Here is a 22,356-nt window from a genome sequence, read left to right as displayed (position 1 = left end):
TCTTCCCGACGCTCCAAGTAACTGCTTACTCGACTCAAAACAGTTCGAAAATTAAAGGACGTTCGTTAAAAATAGGGGAAAAAATTCGAACTCAGAGTAATGTGTTATGTGGTTACGGTTACAACCACAATACCAAGATAGGTTCGTAAAGTACAGGGTTTAAGACTTGCATGATGTAAACTTGCCGGGGCCCTTCTGCTTCTGCTAAACGAGTTAGCATAACGTAGAGGGCAGTGTCGTGACCTTATTTTAGTGAGAATGGGCCAGCTGAGGCAGGTGTGCTGTTCATCCTCTGGGTGCTGTGAGAGCTGATTGGCATCAGGGATTGGCATTGCGCAGAAAACTACATTGCAACATACACATTGTCTAAAATCCCTGGCACAGGGAAGGTTAATCAAAAGGCCTTACCCTTTGCCCTTTAAAGCATTAAATTGAATTATATGTGTGATTGCATTCATGACGTGTGGTCGGATAAGACCCTTTATTCATCACATGTAACATTTCCTCAAATATGTATTAAATTCACATTTACGCTGTCTTCCTGATCCAAAGCAAACATGACAAGTTTATTTTGTATCGATTTGTGTACTTGTCACATTTGTTTGTTGTTTTTTTAATGAGTTCTTGACAACTTTCCATACAATTCCATTTCCTTCCCACCAATGAACGCAGTCATACAGTAAAAATTGATTCACATCATACATAAATTCTATATATATATATACATACATATATACATACATAATGTATATATATATATATATATATATATACATATGTATATATATATATATGAAGAGTTTGTTCGCAAAAACCGATAAGTCTATTTTTGAAGATTTTGAAGTACGGTCTCCGTCATGAAGTAAAAAATAATACCTTTTAAATGATATATTAGTCACTACATATAAAGGTACATTTTTGAAGTTATGGTCAAAAGAAGCAAACATTTTCTTATTATTCCCTTTATTTTTCTTGACCTTTAATCGCAAATATCTCCATTTGGCAAATATGAACTTAACGATTTTTGGGAACAAACTCTTCATTTGATTGCATATTCATGCATATATTCATACAGTATACACGACTAAAATTACCTCATATGATTTGTTTTAAAATCTATTTTCCAGCGGCTTCAATCTCTGATATTTCAAGTCAACAAAAATGGATATAATTGTTTATGTATTCAAACTCTTCGTTATTATACACAGACTTTAAATTTTCACAGAGTACCTAGGACCAAGTAGCAATCATTGTCATTTTGCTCCTCCCCCAAGTACACCACACCAACATAACTGAAACACCAACAAATCTTTGGAGTGTGTAATTTCATGTCTATATATTTATTTTGATATCCAGCATGGTAATTGCACAAAAGGAAAAAAAAAAGTAAAGCTAAGTTCAAGAACTATTTGAATGCCACTTTAAGCTAGAATGAATGCTTCTGCACACTTGAGTCATGAGTTATCATACCAAAGTAAAATTACTGTAAGCCAAAGCATATGATCACACAATGATGTAAATGTAGGACATCCCTCTAGAGTAGTGACATCGTAGCCATCCATTGCCATGGAAACTAGCTGATTCGAAAAAACCGCCACTGCCCGAATACCTGTGAGCACAACGGTTGCTGGCAATGTTCATACCTGGTTCCATTCTCATTTCAACTTTAATGCAATGAGCAAAGATCTTGTTTGGGACCAGCACTGACCTATAACTACAAAAGACTATGACATCATCATTTTGGTATTTAATACTTGCTTCATTACACACATTTGTGCATCTTATATTTCCTTGAAAGTACAACAAAGCTCAGACAGTAACTAAGTGATAAAATCATACACACTTTTTGTCCCTTTTGTCATGATTGTCATTATAAATCACAAATAGAATTTATCCTTTACACATCAGGGCTGCTGTACTACAGCCAATTAAAAGAAAATCACACAAACATGCATTCTCTAATTGATTGCAATTAAATAAATTGGATATTATTAAATATTATGGCAAAGAAACAATTGAAGCTCACAATGAAACAGCTAAAATCCATCTTGGTCCAAATGCAATCATAGTGTTTTCTGAGATTACAGAGGATTCTCTTGCCTTTACCTCTTACCATAATAGGAAGATTATTGTAAGCTAAACTTTGAATAAAACAAAAATATGGCACTTCAAAATATGACAATTGGCCACAGAAGTGATGTTCAATAAAATTGACAAATGCTCCAATTCATCAGCCTATGTCTTGTTTTGTACAACATATACCTTCCATTTAGCATCATCATCGGCTTAAAAATCGTAACAGTTTGAGCGAATTCTTGGACATATTGAATTGTTGAGTGCTCAAATTGGTTATCCATCTCAAAATATCACCTTCAATCTATTTCAGTTTGAACTACAGATGAAGTGTATTTTAGTGCGAAAAAATACAACATTCCCTTCAAAAACCAGCAACACACATACATATTAGACAGTGTACCATAATCAGAATAATACTAATGCTTTGATTAGCAAAATTCAACTTTTGACCCTTGACAATGAGGACATATAGGCATTTGTCAATCCATACCTATCAGTCTTTAACTCAACCAGGAATGGAAAGGGATGAAGAGAGAATCTATACTACCTTTGGCTAGTTGGAACAGGTTCAACTTTACTGCACTGGAATTGTCTTGGGCATTTCCCTGTATGTATAACAAAAAGCTTTTCATACATTGTGGCAGTAAATTGAATGATACCAAAGTCTTGGGAAAAAAACAAAAACAAAACAACAATAGCACTTTAAAACTTGAAACTGAGGAAAGGCAAGACAGACAAAACTAAAGATTAAACAAACACAGACATTTTGTTATCATACTGTTTGCCCCATTCAACAGAGACATGTATCTTTGAACTTCAAAATTGCACTTATCAACATAAAACTGCCAAGTCCTACAAAACGGAAAAAGAAAATTATATTCAATCAAATATCGATCTATCTAATTACATACATCTATCCACAAATAACTTTATACCTATTTTCTGATATAAAACCAATAAACTTCAAACTGACACACAAGCAAACCAGGGACAAAGCTTGACCAAAAGATCGGTCTGTATCTTGTCGTTGGGGATATGTTCCACGGAAACTACGCCTGGCTTAACACAATCTCCTCGAGGGCAGCCATACAAGCCTCCGGACAGACAGATTTTTATGTCTGGGAGAAAGCATGCATCTACACTGTACATGTAGATAGACTACATATCATACTTTTATCACAACTATTGGGCAGTCATATTTATTAGCAGGGGCATTAATGGTTATGTTGAGTTCAAGCACTCAAAAGTGAACTGAATTGGTCCAATCTAATGTGTATGGTACCATACCAGTGGTGGATCCAGAGGGGGACGTACTAGGCACATATCCCCTCTTCATTTTTTGTTAAAACAAAAGGAATTAAAAGAAAAAATGGGGAGGGGGGCAGGTGCGCCCCCCTTTCATTTTGTAAAGGATCCTCCCCTTCACGGAATTCCTGGATCCGCCCCTGCATACCATATTAGATTGGGAGTGTTTGAACGCTCTGTGCAGATAACGTACGTCTTTAGTTATTTTTGGACTCAAGTCAGAGGGGTCACACGTTGTGTAGCAACAGAGTCGTACAGCTGGCATGTTTACCTTACATGCAGGTGTCCCTGGCTATCAAAAGAGAAAATCAAATCTTACTATATACAGTGTATTATGACATAGTGTCTGCTTTGCTCATTTCTCATGACATCCTCTGGTAGGCTTATGGTATTGGTAGTGGTCCTTTTTAGGCTCAGTAAGGTGGGACACTTTAGGAGCACTTGAGCATTCCACTGGCGTGGGTATGGGACGGTACGGTACATTTTAGAAGAGCGCTCGAACGCAGCCTATCTAGTAATGCTTACATGTCTGAACACAAATACCCACAGCTTTGACATAGAATCAAAGTATAGTGGTGACAAGAGGTGGTATCAATAATACGTCTCAAGAATCAAAACCTGCACAAAGTATACAGCAAAATAGTGAAGCATAAGTGACAGGTTTCTGTAGAATTCATAAATATAAACTTTATAATATGTTAAGTTAAATTAAGTATTTCCTACAAGTATACAAATATTCTTTCCATTCAATCCAGGTTAATTTTCCACAATACTTTTTTTTAATAATAAAAAATGAATAATTGACTCTGATTAGCCTTAAAATAAAATGCATTCCAGTTAGCTCTTGTCATCTCTAATATGGGAATAAAGTGTAATATGAATCTATACATTCATGAGAAAATCAAAAATCATTGATCCATTCTTTTCTTCCTTCTATGCAAGACATATGAGAACTTCACACAAGCACATATACATATACACTATGTCTTAATCCAGATTTTGGTGTATTTCTAACACCAAGGCCCCATTTCATAAGAGATGATACGTTAGCAAATCTTGCTTTAATGGCAACTTTCCGAAGCAACAACCAATCAGGGAGCTGGATTCCTGAGGTTACCATGACAACTGCGATTCTATCAAGAATTGCTATCATACACTTTTTTTTTAATGAAATGGGGCCCAGAACAACATGCATCCATATTCAACATAGCTTTTAATTGACCATAACGATCCCTACACATTAAAAATGACACAGGAATCCACAACTTGCCAGAGTGACCACCTATTACAAGTAGCCATCTGGTCTAGAGGGTCACTTCACACCCCAGACCTCTGTTCAAAATCATCAAGAGCCCCACTGTTTGTCCAGCAATGGTCAATCAAGTTTGACCTACAACAGCGGCAGACTCCAGCCAGTGTATTTACTGTAGCAACATGTCTTTCTGCATGACACAATGAATTTCACATGGTGACCCAGACACAGCTAAACCATATATTCACTAAGAAAAGGAAAAATTAAAATGGGTATACATTTCTATATACCTCATAAGTGAGATTTGTATCACTGATTGGTCAAAAGTATATCACGTGACAAGGTGTAGTCCCGTCTATCTTGCCTTAGGGTTTTCATGTAAGTGATAGAAATGCAAAACCCTCGTGATAGAAAGGCAAAACCCTCGTGATAGAAAGGCAAAACCCTCGTGATAGAATTCGTAAACCCTCCGCGACTTTTGTACACATAATTAAGTACACAAGACTTCGCGCGCGGTGTCCGCAAAACCCCTCCACCCAAAGACGTTCACTACGCGCATCGTATAAACACATGCAAAATCATCACACAGCAGGCATGTTTCAACTTGGCATGGTGATCGAGCGCGTACTCTGTGATTTGAAGTGAGCTGGATCAAAGATCGTACACTTTGCAATCAGGATTTCTTAGGATCCCGAAGCAGAGACAAATCTCAGCATGTTGGAAATATCAAATTAAAACACGAGTGACGGGAAACTGGATGTATACTGTAATCTACTGCCACGATTTTATGCAGGAGCTCGCCTAGCCTGACCAGACCGCTGTAGCGCTTCGCGACAGCGGCTGCGTGTAGTTAGAGCTCGCCGAAGGCCGTGTGAGTGAGTACAATGTACCGTACGTACTGGGTAGTCTACGAAATGCACGAAAACCATGCAAGCAAGCGCAGGCTGTGGCCTGATTTTAGGGCTAACGTTTAGGTCTAATTTACAACTACTTCATATTTGTCTAGCCCTAAATCTTGGTTAAGTCTTAAACGATGAGGTATATAAAACAAATATCAACTGCTCTGTATTCGGATGGTTGAGGAAATTATCACTCCCTCGGTGCTTTTCATACCGACCCTTCCATCACCCCTCGACTAACGCCTCGGGGTGATAGAAGGGTCGGTATGAAAAGCACCTCGGGAATGATAATTTCCACCATCATCCTCATGAGCAGTCAATATTTGTATACTATCTACTGAAATGACATTCACGCAAAATATTTGTGAATCTGTTCATTTTCTTTTCTGATGTGTATGATAGAAATGCAATTTAATCTAGTTGATCAGTCAACAACAACAAACAAAAGTTTGCCTTTTCTCGCTGGATATTCTAACGTTCAAACTTTGCACTCTTCAAGAGGCAATCTATTTCATATTTCCTTAAGATATTGCAATTGCTGCAGGCCCCTTTGGGCTACACTCTTCTAAACTGGGTCATTTGGGCCCTGTTCTATGAGCCCCTAAGGGGGCACCACCACCATTTGTACAAATTAGTTCTCGTAACTGATGATCCCTGCCACGTTTCGTTGAAATTCGGCCACCGGTTTTCACGAAGATGATGAGAATCTTAAAAATCAAGAAACTGTGCTAATTTTGCACATTTGGGCCCTCCCAAAAAAGGGCCCCCCTCGGGACAATACCATCATTTGTACAAAGATGAAGATGAAGATGAAAAGTGAACAAGATGACGAATGATGCATAATGGGTACCTGTCAACCCTGAGACTTGATAAATCTGAACAAAGAAATATTATTAAAAAATCTGAACTTTCATAAATTTCATATACTTTACTATACAGTATTACAGTTGATGTAAATTCTTCTCATTCATCCAGTCGAAGTACAAGATCAAAGATTAGTTGAATCAAGAAACTGGAAATAAACTCATCGGGAGCTTCATTCGCCCAAAAAGCCAATTGATAATTGGCGAAACGTCGCAACAGTGAGTTTATTTCCAGTTTCTTGATTCAACTAATCTTTGATCCAGTATTACAGTTATTTCCAAAAAAAAAAAAAAAAAAATCAGAACACACTGAAATTAATATGTTTTCTTTCAGTGAAAAATCTGAATATTCAGATTAAAACTGAACAGTTGGCAGGTATGATATTGGATGCTGGATGGTGAGCAATTATAATAACTGACTCAGGTGAGCTACAAACAAGCCAATGCAGTTTGAAAAAATAGAATTATGCACTAAAAGGGAAATTTCATCTAAATTGGTTTCATCAAAAAGAAAAGTCAAACAGAGCAGAGACAGTTTCATAAGAAACTTAAAAAAAAAAAACCAAACACATATAGTGATTGAACATTTAGGCCTGTTAGTACATTAACATACAAATGTTTATGGCTGCACTTGCCTTTCACATTATTTCAGGTCTCCATCATAAAGGAAAGAGTAAAAACTTCATATCAATAAACTTCAAAAGCTCATATCATCAGCAGTTCATTTACAATGTGTGTACCATCAACATACCCAAAACCTTACACATTTTTATCAACAACTACAGGTGACTCGGGATACCCCTAACTCAGAGAAAACAAATAAGTAAACTCTTTTTTTTGTTGTTGTACAACAACACTTGTGCAGATTTCACCCAATTCGATATGTGCCAACTGACACATGGTAAATGTATTTGATGTCGGCAATGATACAGTATAATAAAAGGTTTACTTCATTCCCTTGAATGTTTTCTCCGTAACACAGTGTGACAACTCTAGGCAATAGTCTATCTTTGACATCAACGAAAAACAAAATAATGGAATGGCAAGCTACTGTATTTCAAAATAACACAGAAATTAATTATCGCACCCTTCCACAGAACAAAATGATGAATACCATTTTGCTTTGATACTTTGCAGAGGTGTGGTATACTTTGAAAGGTGTACATTTGTATAGTGCAGTATTAAAGGCATAACATTCATACATACTTGTACATGGCTAAAAGTAAAGAAAAAAAGAGAGGCATGAAAACAAAACCAGCTGTCCCCCATGGAAAAAAAAAACAAAAAAACAAAACAAAAACAAAGATGATATACCACAGTGTACGATAAATAACCAATGTTATGCAATACCCTATAAATACAATATAGATTTAGGATTGTTGCTGTGTGTACAGAATCTACACCCACAACAATCCTGAGTATGTAGTAGCACCTGTCAATGAGTCCATCAATCAATCAATTAATCAATACTAGGCAGCCGGTATCACCTCTTCTTCTTCTTCATGCTCTTCCGCTTCAGTTCTTCCTTCTCTCTGCGTATGTCTTCCAAGTCCTCCAGCATGCCGAGACGAGTGCTGCATGGAGACAAGGAATCAAGGAGGAAAGTGTGACATTACTCAAGTTTGGTTGAAAAATCAGCATCCTTTGTCGACGAATATTTTTTTTGAAGTTCTAATGAAAAATATCTCATATTCAGGTCTAGGGCAATTATCCCCTGGTCAATAACCCCAGACCCTTCCCCTGAGACTAACCCTTATCCTAATCCTGAACCTAATCCTAACCCTAAACCTAACCCTAATCTTTCCTCTAACCTCATCCCTAACCATAATGTAGCCGGGGGTGGGTGGGTGGGAGGGAGGGGTAGGACACTGTAAAATGAGGAATGTTCGCCCGGCATTTTAATTTCACAAATTTCGGGAGAGAGGCAACATTTGCAAAATTAAAATGCACGTGAAAGTTCTCGCCTACACAATATTGCATTGGATGCCAGTAGCAAGTCGTGAAAATAATTTAAACAAAATTCCTCTATCCAAAAATCCCAAGTGATAATGATAACCTGACTTTACAGGAACATTCAGTGTCTTTCGCTAAGTCAAGTTTTTAATAAAAATACTGGAGCTGATTTTTGGTCATTTCAACTTAAATATTGAACAAGCATCTTCTCTAAGACAGACGTCAGATATTCTCGTCTTACCTTCTTGCCTCTTCCTTCTGTACATCCCTGTAACTTGCATCCATATTGCGAAGAGCGTATTCACTCTCATAGCCGTATCTGTTCAAAACACAAACATAACAAGAAGATGCATAAAAATAGGTATGAAAATCATTCCGATAAAACCAAAATTCTGTAACATTAGGCTCTAACAGAATAGCATGAGTGCTATCTTGTGTCTTGAGACAAATAAAGATAATGACGGTGAAAAAACAAAGAAGACAATCACTTAGATGGCAATAGGAGTACAGTGCAGCTGATGATGATCAAAACCATCATCAACACCATCATCATCACCAACATCATTATCACCATCACCATCATCATCATCATCATCATTATCACCATCATCATCATCACCATAACCATCATCATCACACCTAGAATCATGAGCATGGTGTTCTTGGTAAGTGTTCTGAAAATCTTCGCCAGAAAGTAGTATCCAAGCAACAGTGAGAATTACTATCACCTTCCCACCCCATTATTCACTTATACCCATTTCCAATTGTCACCTCCCTCATAACCCCACTTCATACTTACCCACCCCCTCACTTCCCCATCCCCACTTCCCGCCCGTTTCCTGGGGCAGATCCAGGAATTCCGTAAAGGGGGGGGGGGGGGGGGGGGGGCAAACAGTAATTCTGGTGCTACTTCTGGGTTTCATCTCATTTTTTCTTATTTCTTTTGTTTTAACAACAAATAACGAGGGGGTGCGCACCCCCGTGCGCCCCCCTATGGATCCGCCACTGGTTTCTCACCACCCCATCCCTACGACCCACATCTCCACTCCCACTTTTCACATCCCTGTCCTCATTTCTGACTCCCCATCCTCATCTTTTCTCACATCACTTTCCCTTCTCACTCCCCATACCACTTCCTTACCCCATCCCTCCTTCTACCTTCTCTGTCCCCACATTCCACCCCTTCTTCTACCTTCTCTGTCTCCACTTCCCACCCCTCTTTCTACCTTCCCTGTTCCCACTCCTGCTTCTCTCCTCCCCATCCCCACTCATTTCCCCATCCCAACTTATTACTTCCTCTCCTCCACTTCTCACTCTCCACACCCCCTCCCCATCCCTCCACCCTTCCCCATTTCTCGATGACTTACTTAGACTTGTCGTATCCAAAGATCTCCTTGATGTAGCTGGAGACATTGCTGCACTCCATCTCATCCATTGGGCTGTCGTCGATGAATCCGTCGCCGTCGTCGTAGTCGCTCTCCTCGCTGTCGCTGCTGAGAAGGCGTCCTCGCTTGAGCTTCATGTTCGGAGGTCTGGGTGCTGTGAGAATGAAAGGGTACACCTTCGTCAGAAACATGATCACTAAATTAAGCGTTTGATTGCAGAGTGCAAATTAAGTGTCATTTTTAAACATTTCAAAGTAAATCAAAGATCAATAGAGCAACGAAAAACATTTCTGATGAAAGCTCACTTGTTGCTTAACCCATTGAGGATGAGTCCCGGGTATACTCGGGCAAGTGTCTATGGGAAATTTGTGTTGTAGCAAAATTAAACCATCCTCAACAGGTTCAAATAAGGAATATTCTTTAAGAAGAGATAAAGATGATGTGCCAATCTATCCGGGCAATCCAATGTATTCATGCTTCCGTGTCTTACATCTCCTATAGACCACAAGATCATTGGCGCACAGCAGATTTGTGTAGAGGATTACTACAGAGTGTATCTCAGGCCTGAAAAAAATATAAAAACATACTTCTTATGACAAATAGAATGAGCCACTTTTCAAGTCACCATTTATTATAAGTTATCAAAATGATTCTTATTAATAAAGCTGCAAAATACGTGCCTATTGTTAAATTTTCTATTTGAAATTACCAAAGACTGATGATAATTTTACGTTGTAATCAAAATGGCTGAGTCCACAAGAAGTCTCTTCATACCTGGTCTTTTTCTCACAATATGTGCGCTCTGCGGGGGACCCATTTGTGAAGACCTGGCTCTCTCCCTGTCATGATCCTGTGGTCTTGGTCTAGGCCTCTCACTTGGTCCACTAACTGGTCTAGCAGCTGGTCTATTCATTGGTCTATTCTGGGACTTGTCCATGGGTTTACTCTGGGATCTATCACCTGGTCTTATCACTGGTCTGTCCCCGGATCTAGCTGGCTGTTTGACACTGGGTTTGTCTGGTCTATGTGTTGGCTGGCCCTGTGTTCTACCACTACTGGATGCAACCATTCTCCCATTCTCGGGGAAGAAACCACCACTCTTCAGTTTTCCATCACTCCCATGTGCACTGGTGCGTGGCATACTGCCCTTCTTCATCTCTGCACGCTGATCGGAGACTTTCCCTGCACTGCCATTTGGCATTCTGCTTTTTTCACCCTGCTTCATAGAGGACTTATCTTTGGTTACCTGGGGAGAGGGGCTTTTACCTTTGCTACTTCTTTGCACTGAATGTCCCTCTTGCACTTTCCGTCTGTCATCGGGCCTCACATTCCTGTAATCTTTGGGGTGGGGTGAGGAAACAGGTTTGTTGTGCCCTCTTTCTTGAGTGTGCGACTTGGGAACAGAATGTTTTGCAACTTGAGTTCTATCTTTGATATCGTTTTTGATCTCGGGCCTCCCATGTCTGTTATCTTTTAACCTCGCATGGTTTTTGCCAGCGTGAATTCTGTCATTGTGCATTCTATCTTTCGACTTCCGGTGATCGTCATAATCATCATCCTCATCATAGTCATCCTCATCAGACTCCTCTTCTTCTTCCTCCTTCTCTGCAGCAGACTTCCTGTCATCCATCTTCGGCACGATGCCCTTCTTCTGTTGCTCGGCAAACTTTAGGAGTTCCTCGTAGCTCATGGGTTTCTTGGGGGCAGGCGCCGCTTTCTTACCGGGCTTCGGCTTGGCTGGCTTCCGCTCCTCCTCCCTTCTCTCTTTATTCCTGACCTTCTCTGCCTGCTTCTCCACTTTATGCATGAAGGCTTTGTGGACCTTCTCATGGTCTCTGTCCTTGTATCGTCCCCTTCCGTCTTTTGATTCTGACGTCTCCTTTGGTTCTGTCTTCTCCTTCGGGCGTTGTTCAGCAGCTTTTGATCTCTGGGCGGGAGACTTGGCCGACTTGGAGGTTGATCTAATCTTCTTTTGCCTCTCAGCCTCCTCCAGTCTCTTCAAGGCTTCTTTCCTCTTACGCTCTTCTTCTACCTCTGAAAGACAGAAAAGAAAACAAGAAGAAGAAGAAAAAAAAAGATCAGTTGATATTTACTGTAGAAGTAGACAAATTTGCAGGGCTACAATATAGACTGCACCATCACCAACTGTCACAGCACTTCCCATTCCAGTTAAGCATGGAAAGAACTGCATCGTGGAGTATCTCATCAAGGTTCAGGGTTGAATTTGATTCTGTGTATTTTATGCAACATGAAGGTAGTGCAAAAATTAAAGTGCACAAATTTTCTGTTTGGTATACAGATAGATATATATTTCATGTGTTCATAAATGTATTTGAAGGAAGGTATATTGAAGGGCTATAACTGCTGTGTTGTTTGTACAAGTATTGTAGTTTGCTTTATAGAATGGTATTTATAGGTTTCTCCATTTTCACTAATACTGTCGTAGTATGAGTAGATTTGATCGTGTAATGCCGACTAATTCCCTTCTACCGATGCATGTGAGTTGTTTGAAGTGCCTGTTGATATTTAAGTATAGCCAATTATGCATCACGACCGAGCAGTGACAGGAATTTTGAGAATTTTGTTTCTCCTCAACATCCTTCATGATGTGCATATTATAACGGCATTTGTTTAAAATTCAATATACATGTAACCAGCAAGCCTTCAACTTGTCTTTTTGACAGAAAATATTTGCTCCCTATTTGAATTTTATCCTACTACAAATTTACAGTTGATATGTGACTTATAGATCAATATAGATTTAACTAGAAATGTCGCTACGGCAACTGGTGTATTCATGCCTCCGCCATAATGCATGGTTCTCCTAATAGGTCTATAGTACAATGTGTGATGACAGTTACACACAATTGGCAAAATACTAAAATGACAGGTTTGCCACAAATGTGCTGAATGTTCACTTTCCTAGAACTAGGTTCAATTGGATGAATGATTAAAACGTCAGAGTGCAGGTACAATTTGGGGGAACTGATGATTTTTACTTGACTTTTGACCCTTTTATAAGTTTATGCGTTTAGTAATTTTTAAGGTATGAGAAAAAGTATAATTTCAGTATCAAATGGTAAAATAGTATTATCTAAACCTGGCCTTTGACCTTTGACTGCACAGTTCCAAAGAGAATCACTGTTAGGTAGAACATGCATTTAATATAAGTTTCGTGATAATACCTTGAGTTACTTTTGACATATGGAGGAAGAAGTGCAATTTAGCACTTTCACTTGACCTTTGACATTTTGACCTTTGACCTTTTGGCAAGAAACTTCCCAAAGAATATGTATTGGGTTATACATGCATACATCAAGTTAAAAAAATCCTTCAGGCATTGCATAAATATAAGGAAAGTAGTGATATTTTGAGGAGTTGACCTTGACCTTTGACCCCCTGACCTTTGACCCATGCCCCCCAACTTCCCCAGATAATCACTGCCCATCGGTACATGCATATATACTAAGTTCCATGAAGAAATCTTGAACCATTTGCGAGATATGGAGAAAAACATGAAATTTCAACCTTTCTTTCACAAAATTACCTGTGACCTTTGACCTTTGACCCCGTGACCCTAAAATCCAAACGAAGTATCATCCCCCCAGGATATACCCTCATACCAAGTTTGATGCAAAACCACCTCACGGTTCTTGAGATATTGACAAAAACAAAACGGGATGGACGTACGGACGGACGACCCGAAAACATAATGCCTCCGGCCACTTCGTTGGCGGAGGCATAAAAATGCAAATTACTTCCAGTATGAACATGGTATCACATTTGAATACTTATGAACAAATACAAATTATTCATATTATTTAGTACAGTGCAGCAAAACAGCATAAAGGAGCCCTTGTCATGCAGTAGAAAAACTGTACAATTTATGAATATAAATACAATGTAATTTCGGCCCTTAACAAATGATTTCATGATCTTTATCATTAGAGATCATACATAAAATAAATGCACACTGTACAGAACTGCCAACTTAAACTACTCAGACGCCAGACCTAGCCAAAATCTCTCCCAGGTACCACTCCCCAGCTACCCCTCCCCCACTCACCCCCTATCCCAGCCACTCCCTCCTCTAGCCACTCCTCCCACATCCCCTTCCCCAGCCATTCCCTCTCTCACTCACCCCTCTCCTAGCCAACCTTCCCCCACTCAATCCCTTCCCCACTCACCCCCCCCCCCCCCCCCGCTACAGTATCGCTTGAAAGAAAGTGGACACCCAATTGTTCCCCTCCCCAAATCACCCTCCCTCCCACCCCCTCCCAAAACCCATCCCAGCCACCCCCATTCTTCCCCTACCCCAGCCATCCCCTTCCTGACTCATCCTCCACCCTAGCCAACCCATCCCCCACTCATCACCCCCTACTCTCTCCCCCAATCACTCTCTCTCCCACCCCCCCCCCCCCCAAAAAAAAAAAAAACATCTCAGGTGCTTTGACCCACCCCATATCCCAGCCACCCCCAATCCTCTGTACCCTAGCCAACCCCTCCCCACTCCTCCCCTACTCCCTCCCCCAATCACCCTCTCTCCCCCCCCCTCCCTCCCCCCACCCATCTCAAGTGCCCTGATCCACACCCACCTCGTTGCTGCTTCTCCCTCTCCTTCTGTTCCACTCTAGCACGGATGGCATTGGGGTCCACTTGGGGGCGGGGCTCCTTCTTGGCAGGGGGAACCTTGGTAGTGTATCGCTTCGTCACAGTCAGCTGTCAAGTAGAAATCAGATAATACAGACATACAAGCCTAATGACTGTTAATTATTATTACACAGAACACATGGCAAAACAGCTTGTGGGTTTTATGATTTTTGTGGCAAGAGTGTGTTAGGGCTAGCACACTCTTGGCACAAAGATGATAGGCTCCGACAAACAAGGGACTGATCACTCCTTAGAAGCCTGGCTGCAGGATGAACGTGGCAGGTCTCATTCAACATGTATTCTGCATAAAAAAAAACCCAAACAAACAAACAAACAAACAAACAAACAAACAAAAAACAAAACAAAAAAAATTGAGCAACAGGAAAAAAAAAAAACACACAGCTGCACAGTAATCAATATGAAAGTAGAATGCATACTGTTGCAGTCCTGGATAACTAAAAACAGAACTGTTTGTCAAAAGAATGTTTGTAAAACATGATGAAGAACTGATGCAAAGTGAAATCGTGGACAAGAATAATGAACAACTACATGTACCACTGGTGATAATACTCTGTGACTCAGTCACAGTCACACACTTGGCAGTCCTGTGGTCAATTCCAGCGTAACGGACATGACATTCAGACCACTTTTTTGTGATTCAAACCATCACACAGTGAAATTGGGAGTCTCCAAAAGATTCTAATTGAGTTTATCAGACACATTTAAGTATATGTAATGTACACAGAAAATTTCATGGAAATTTATCAAGTGGTTGTTGAGAAATTGCATTTTTAGCGAGCGTAACGGACATGACACTAAATGGACAAGGCATTTTGATCTACTTACCATTATGAAAATTCCTGTGAATTTTTGGATAAGATGCAGCTGGTTTTGGTCTTGATTAAACCTTTAGGTCATGCTTTACTCATAAAGTCCTAATTTAGAGTAGTTTTACTGTTCATTCTTTTTTAATAGTTTAAAATATTGCGTAACGGACATGACACTTCGAGTGTAACGGACATGACAGTTTTGTCCACTTTTTGTAAGCTAAGAGAATTTTTTTATTACAAGGTATAGCAGATATTCAATTGTTGGCATAGTAAGGTTAGAACATAGGGACACACATCATAACTGCAATCATGTAATATTTCTTATATTTATATCATTTTAGGGGGGTTAGTCTTTGTATATATTTACAAAACAAAGAAATATAAAACAAATTCGCTCCTGCACCAGCTAGCTACAATTAATGACAAATTTCTAGTTACTACCACCCACCATAGCAAAATAGGACATATTACTATCTTATACTATGGTTGTTTTTTTCTTAGTGGCCTAATATTTGATACTTAGTATTATACACTAGCGTAACGGACATGACACCCTTGTAAGGTGAACCATATTTTCACTTCTTTGTTTCAAAATAAAAAGATTAAAATAACTGCACACTGCTAACTACATTATGTTCTTGAACAAAACATCAAAAAGTCCTTTTATTGCAGGTTTCAGTGATATAACAGCTACTCTAAAGCACATGGAGTACAATGCCCAGAGTACCACAATGGCATACATGTACAACACAGAAGACCATGTCTCCATATCTGCGGATAGGCAAAGAAAACAGAACGAACCACATCTGTATGAAATAAAAAGTTTGAATACAACATCATTAAAATGCACTCAGCATTGCATCAACTTTTATGCAATGAAACAGGACCACAAAACTGTTTGGTACCATTATCAAAATAGTGTTAACATCTGAAAGAAATAAGGTATGTAAATTTCATTTCTGCAAAGTTCTTTCATTTGGCATTGATGTCATCCATGGAGTAGAATCATCCTCTGTTATCCAATCTTGGATAGACTATTGTAAAAACTTCCACTGCTAGTACCAGTACTTTATTATTGTCAACAAATGCTTTCTTTTCTTGGCTAGAAGTGAATGATCAAGCCCCCTTTTTTTCTGAGAATTTTCACATCATATAATCCATTTCCATGTAGGGTGGTCACCTGGGCAACAAAGTATTTCTTGTTTTCTTCACGGCAAATTCAGCTCGTTCAAATTGTATAATCAACTTTTTGCTTGCTTAGGCACTTCTTAAGGCTTGCCAGAGTGGTGTACTGGTTACATTATTCTCACCAGCTTGTGAGTAGGACTTTTTGAAATACTGGATGCTTTCTGTACTAACTGGTTGTAAATGATTATACAGTGTACCTTTCAGTGGATAAACATCTTCTCATAGCATTAGAGGTGGGCTATAGAGGGTGACATTTTCAGAACATGCTCATCACACCCTAGTTTGATGACTTTGTGCCTACTGACACCATTTCTGAAAAAAAGAACGAAAAAAATGCGAAATCCAGGGTGCCCCGGCTGAAATTGTTAAAAATCCAAGATGGCCGCCGTTTCGGCTTAAAAAAGACATTTTTGGCTCTAACTCGGCTATTTTTTGGTCAATTGTGATGGTTTTGGTGTCTAACCCCATGTTTTAGGGGTCAAGGAAATGGAATATAATGATGATTTTAGCGTAAAACTAGATCTTCCACATGATACTAACCTTTGTCCCATATTCAAGGTTAAATTTTCTTTGTCCTTTACCCCTACCCCACCCGCCATTTTTTCACTTTTTTTCTGTATTTTTTTCAAGTCATCTTATCTACCATACTCTCAATAATAAGTTCTAGCTATCAATCTGGTTTTTCTACCAACGATACAACAAGAAATACACAAATAACTTTCGTTACACATGTATGTGTCATGCAGATACCGGTATGTGGCTGGTGCATTCAGGATGCATGGTAACTGTGCAACCAGTGCTAATACTGTTTCTGCTTTATAGTGCCCATTGACATTTGGTCATTAGACCTTTAACGAAAGTAAAAGTGTACAATTCTACAGTAGGTAGTACAATTTTGTAAAATGACTTGAATAAGCCTTCACATATGTCAATTGTCCAGCACCATACTTGACTGGTTGATGTACATTGTATCTGGCGTCTTGCCTAGAAAACACATTTTTACCATAACTCAGTCATTTTTTTTCATCTTTTAGCCTAGTTTTGGTGTTTCACCATCACCACTTGGTCCCTTATTTCTCATGCCTGCTTTTCCCTACCATGTACATTGTACGGTATATTGCTGTACTTTTAAAAAGCAAGAGTCCTCATGTTTGATGGGAAATTTGATACCATTTGGGTGATTATCCAACCAGTTCTATGACAAACAAATGTTATATACAATGTATGTTCTTCACATAGCATCATAATGGTAAAGTCATCATCTCACTCTCAGTGACTGAAAGTGCCTAAAGCTGAGGTAATTAATATCTGTTGACTTTATCTGTTATTTCCAGTCCCTAGGTTCTCTTTTCCATTTCCAAAATGTGACCCAAGCACAACAAGCAGTTAGAGTACCGGTATGTGCATAGGCTGTCTGTTACAGAAACTTAAAACATGGGGAGGCCCATTAATTAACAAAGTTGACGAACTCAAGGAATGCCTACATTGTAGATACCAGAGATCTCACCAAACTCAAAGCTATTTTACGTGGAGAGCTGTCATACCGCATACTCATATCCCATCGAGATTATTGTGCATCAACAAGTGTATAAGGTCTTGATACCAAATCTCTGAGATGGAAGTAAAGATGAACTTGACTCTTCTAGCGACTGGAGGACAGTCTGATAATCTCCCTGCCCCTGATCTGCTTACCGAAGATGACATGGTGAATGCATTCAATCTAAAGTCAACCAATGGCATCATACAACCAACTGCCCATTCCAACCTTGAAGAAATTGTTGATAGTTAACTGGGCATCAATGATTCTGCATTGCGATATTGGATTACATACACGTACAAAGGTGCACGAAACTGGCACCTTGGTATGTGTTGAGACCAAGAGCATGGAATCAAGCATATGGAAAGAATGAAAGGGACAGATCAGCATCAGCACTAGTGATGCCCAAAGCAAGCTGATGTACAGACAGTACTGCTGATGCAGATTCTTCCATAATGTACAATATATGGGCTCATGGGATGCATCATCCAGCCGAAACATTACCTTTGTGCTGGACAATATTGGCATATCATAGAAGGCATATTCAAGTCATTTTACAAAATTGTACTACCTACAGTAGAATTGTACACTTTGACTATTGTTAAAGGTCTAAAGACCAAATGTCAATGGGCACTTTAATGCAGAAACAGTATTAGCACTGGTTGCACAGTTACCATGCATCCTGAATGCACCAGCCACATACCGGTATCTGCATGACACATACATGTATAACGAATTTTTGTGTATTTCTTGTTGTATCGTTGGGAGAAAAACCTGATTGATAGCTAGAACTTATTATTAAGAGTATGGTAGATAAGATGACTTGAAAAAAATACAGAAAAAAGGTGAAAAAATGGCGGGTGGGGTAGGGGTAAAGGACAAAGAAAATTTAACCCTAAATATGGGAAACAGGTTAGTATCATGTGGAAGATGAGGTTTTACACTAAGATTAACACTATAATCCATTTCCTTGACCCCTAAAACATGGGGTTAGACACCAAAACCATCTCAATAGAGCAAAAAATAGCCGAGTTAGAGCCAAAAATGTCTTTTTTAAGCCAAAACGGCGGCCATCTTGGATTTTTAACGATTTCGGCCGGGGCACCCTGGATTTCGCATTTTTTTCGTTCTTTTTTTCAAAAATGGTGTCAGTACGCACAAAGTCATCAAACTAAGGTGTGATGAGCATGTTCTGAAAATGTGACCTAAAATTGACCCTCTATAGCCCACCTCTAATAGCATCTCAAAATTGTGCTTTTTGTACGATGCTGTGCGCTGTCATACTGTATATACCGGTATATCCCTTGGCATAGAGGTACATCTACTTTAGTTGTATTGATGAAATGGATAGGCAGCATTCAGACCGACTTTCTCTGATAGAGCTACATGTACTGTCAACACGCTTATTAAAGCAAACAATTCCATTCTCAGCCTTCTTGGCAAGTGATGTCTCATTAACGTGCCACTGAAGGTGTGGATCTATAGAGTCATAGAGATGAGAGAGGTATGTATGGATGCAGCACAAACTTTAAAAAAAAAAAAATCATGAGGCAACACCATCATTGAAGACATTGATGGAGGATTCTTTGTTGTTGTATCATCAGTGATCATGTTCATTGGATGCACGAGGATCCATTCGTGCAGGAGTTCCTGGCTGTTGTGTTGACTCCATGGCGGATATGTGTTAAATGTGGTCTACAATGTAGTTATATGTAGAAAGTGCTCATTTTAAGTATTGAAGGGAAGGCCAACAGTGAAAACTCCATTGTCTAAATACTCCTTGGAATGACAGCTGCTGTTTATCAGTCAGGATTACAAGAGGTGGGAATGGATCAAACCGGTGTAACAGGGTAGCAAGATCATCTGAAATCAACAGTCTTCCAGTGGCAGAAAGCAAAGTCTGCTTGTTTTTGTTTTATTGAGTGATGTGCAGACTTAATTATTTACTCAAGTATAGAAATGTCCTACTATGCTCAAGCAATTAAAACTAATCACCACCCTGTTTCACTGGGCCACAGTGTTATTTCTGCCACTTGTCTAATATGAGGTGTCATGTCCGTTACGCAAAGTGTCATGTCCGTTACGCCATTTACAGGAAACCTAGAAGTGGTATAGAAAAGTGGTTTTCACACATGCAAGGGGATTCAATCCTAACATAGAAAATGAATTTGCAGCAACTTTACACTAATTTCCTCTTGGCTATGAAAACTTACAGTAAAAAACGTAACGGACATGACGCTTCAAATGTTATAGAAATCACACAACTTTGAGGATCAATGGGTCAAAAACTGATGAATGCTAAGGAAGTTGGTTGTGATTTTCCGTTGATATATACACTGGACTATAATTTAAAAGCTGAACAAGGCCTCTAGGACATATCTGGCCTTCTTTAGAGACAGGAACACTAAACTCTTTAAAAATAGCCAAATTTTTGCGTCATTGCAACACATCATACAGTATTTTCATTGACTGAGAAAAATACAAAATTTTGTAATGACAAAGATGCGACTAGTGAAAAATGAAAATATATATGTTACTTTCTTAGAATATTTGAGAACTTAAGTGAAACTCAAAACTTCATTTTTTCACGAAAGTGAACATTTCTCATGGAATTGCCCCTGTATCGTTATTCATTATAACTCATCTACCTGCGTGTGGTCCATGTACTCGTGAGTCCTAGGACTACATTGTAGGACTAGTGTTAGTCTTTATTGTGCCATCAAAGACAAAGTATGAGAATGCCAATGGATCGACTGGACCGCGGTCTACATGGCGTTAAAAAAAAACAAGAACAACAACCCCCCCAAAAAAACAACAACAACAAAACAACAAAACCCACTAGTAACAGTAACAACACATACAGTGTGTACATGTACAGCGTAGGGAGTTACATTTGTAGACTCTAAATCTACAAAAAACTTTGCTGATCCAGGGGTTGTGAGGGCATGCATTGTTAGTGTTATGACCTGAAACGCAGCCCTGTCTGTCTGACTCCCACTGTCCCAGCGTTGTTTTGTATCATTATCTGACATGAATCACACTTTCTTTGTCAATTCCGCCGTCCGCTAAACTTTGGGCGCTTTTTCTGGAATCCCGCGACGAGACGTCACATCACATCACGCATCCCCATTAGCACGTACAGACAGCGCACAAGCTGTGAGATTTTCAGAGCGACCTTGCGCACGCACCGAAGGATACTGCATCCCCCAGTGCGTGCGCAAGTTCGCTCTGAAAATCTCTCAGCTTGCGTGCTGTCTGGATGTGCTGGATGCGCGATATGATGTGACGTCGCACCGCGGGATGATTCCAGGAAAGCGCCAAAACTGGCAAAAATTAGCGGACGGCGCGGAATTGACGAAGGAAGTGAACTCGTCATACCTACAAAGTGATTAGTTTGCTTACAAACTGGAGTACCCACCTACTCTATCAGTGTGGAATAGTAATTTGGAATATATGTACAAGATCAGGTTAGTACTGATTTCATTTTTCTCGTTACGAATTTGTGTGAAAAGATGTCAGACTTCAGCTTCACGAGGCTGATTCGCACGCGGAGATGTGCGAGCCGCAGAAAAAAGCACCGAAAATATTTAGACAGATCAGGCCGCTAGGTGCGGCAGTCTGGCATTGTGCGACAACGTTGGCGCCCATGTTTTGATGGGCGCTCTGCATCGGTTGATTAAAACTCGATTTTTGAAGAAAAATACAGACAGGATTTTTTCTTCTTTTCATCATGGATAGTGGACATGTGTGTGTAACAAAAAATCACTGTGCAACGTTGCGACAATTTATACATCAGGTGTGAGATGAAAAAGAAGTGAATAGGGGTCCTCGTGAGGACATCCCCCCGGGGTCCTCATGAGGCGGGGCAGTCCTCTTACGGGGGAGCAGTCCTCAGTCATGAGCGGGTTTCCCGGACTGACTAGGCTAGCCGCTTGGGGTAGCCCGACCAGCATGACCAGACGCTATTGTTAGTAATCTAATAGTACGCTGTGTGAATCTGTCGCTACTTACACTCAGCGACTGGGCTGTGTAACTGTTATAGATCTAGTTAGGCTTGGGGTGGCGAAAGGTGGTAGGCTACTGCCTGGTGGTGCATGGTGGGTGGTGGTAGTGGTAGACACCCTCAATCATACAATTCAAAATTCACAAACGTGGAAATCAACATATGGGACTGTTATGTTACTCGTGTCAGCATCAAATTTAAATCATCCTGTACACCTTTTCACTTAGTATCGTATTCTTTCAACGAACCTTCTTTTCTGCCACTTTCTGGTTCTTGGCAGCAAGTTGAAGAATATTCTGGAAGTCCATTTTCCGTGCCTCCTTTTGTAGACTTGGTCACTTGAGAACGTAACAGAAGATCATTCTGCCCACTCTCAGAACATTCCGGATCTAAAAATAATTAATTACAAAATGCC

At 39.7% G+C, this 22,356-nt stretch overlaps 1 protein-coding gene across 1 annotated transcript; it reads right to left on the bottom strand.

Annotated features, from left to right (window-relative positions):
- Positions 1–6,993: 6,993 nt before the first annotated feature.
- Positions 6,994–22,329, bottom strand: LOC139734393 (uncharacterized). Its single transcript, XM_071645183.1, has 6 exons — positions 22,190–22,329; positions 14,329–14,452; positions 10,508–11,767; positions 9,716–9,887; positions 8,590–8,667; positions 6,994–7,969 (listed from the first exon to the last, which is right to left on the bottom strand). The coding sequence occupies exons 1-6, from the start codon at positions 22,247–22,249 to the stop codon at positions 7,879–7,881; spliced, it is 1,785 nt and encodes a 594-aa protein (XP_071501284.1). The 5' UTR covers positions 22,250–22,329; the 3' UTR covers positions 6,994–7,878.
- Between the last annotated feature and the right edge of the window lie 27 nt (positions 22,330–22,356).

Source organism: Diadema antillarum, unplaced genomic scaffold (genome assembly GCF_040938485.1).
Source record: "Diadema antillarum isolate AM-2024a unplaced genomic scaffold, OU_Dant_1.0 scf00000026, whole genome shotgun sequence".
Classification (NCBI taxonomy): Eukaryota; Metazoa; Echinodermata; class Echinoidea; order Diadematoida; family Diadematidae; genus Diadema; species Diadema antillarum.
The sequence above is the reverse complement of the archived record's forward strand: the minus strand, read 5'-3'. Positions and strand labels throughout refer to the sequence as shown.

Bases quoted from the DNA above. Each gene is read 5' to 3' on its own strand.
- LOC139734393 (XM_071645183.1), bottom strand. From the start codon at position 22,249: ATGGACTTCCAGAATATTCTTCAACTTGCTGCCAAGAACCAGAAAGTG. The intron at 11,768-14,328 runs GTGGGTGTGGAT...TCTGTCTTTCAG, and splicing joins GAGGGAGAAGCAGCAACGAG to AGGTAGAAGAAGAGCGTAAG. The intron at 9,888-10,507 runs GTATGAAGAGAC...TCATTCTCACAG, and splicing joins TATTGTGAGAAAAAGACCAG to CACCCAGACCTCCGAACATG.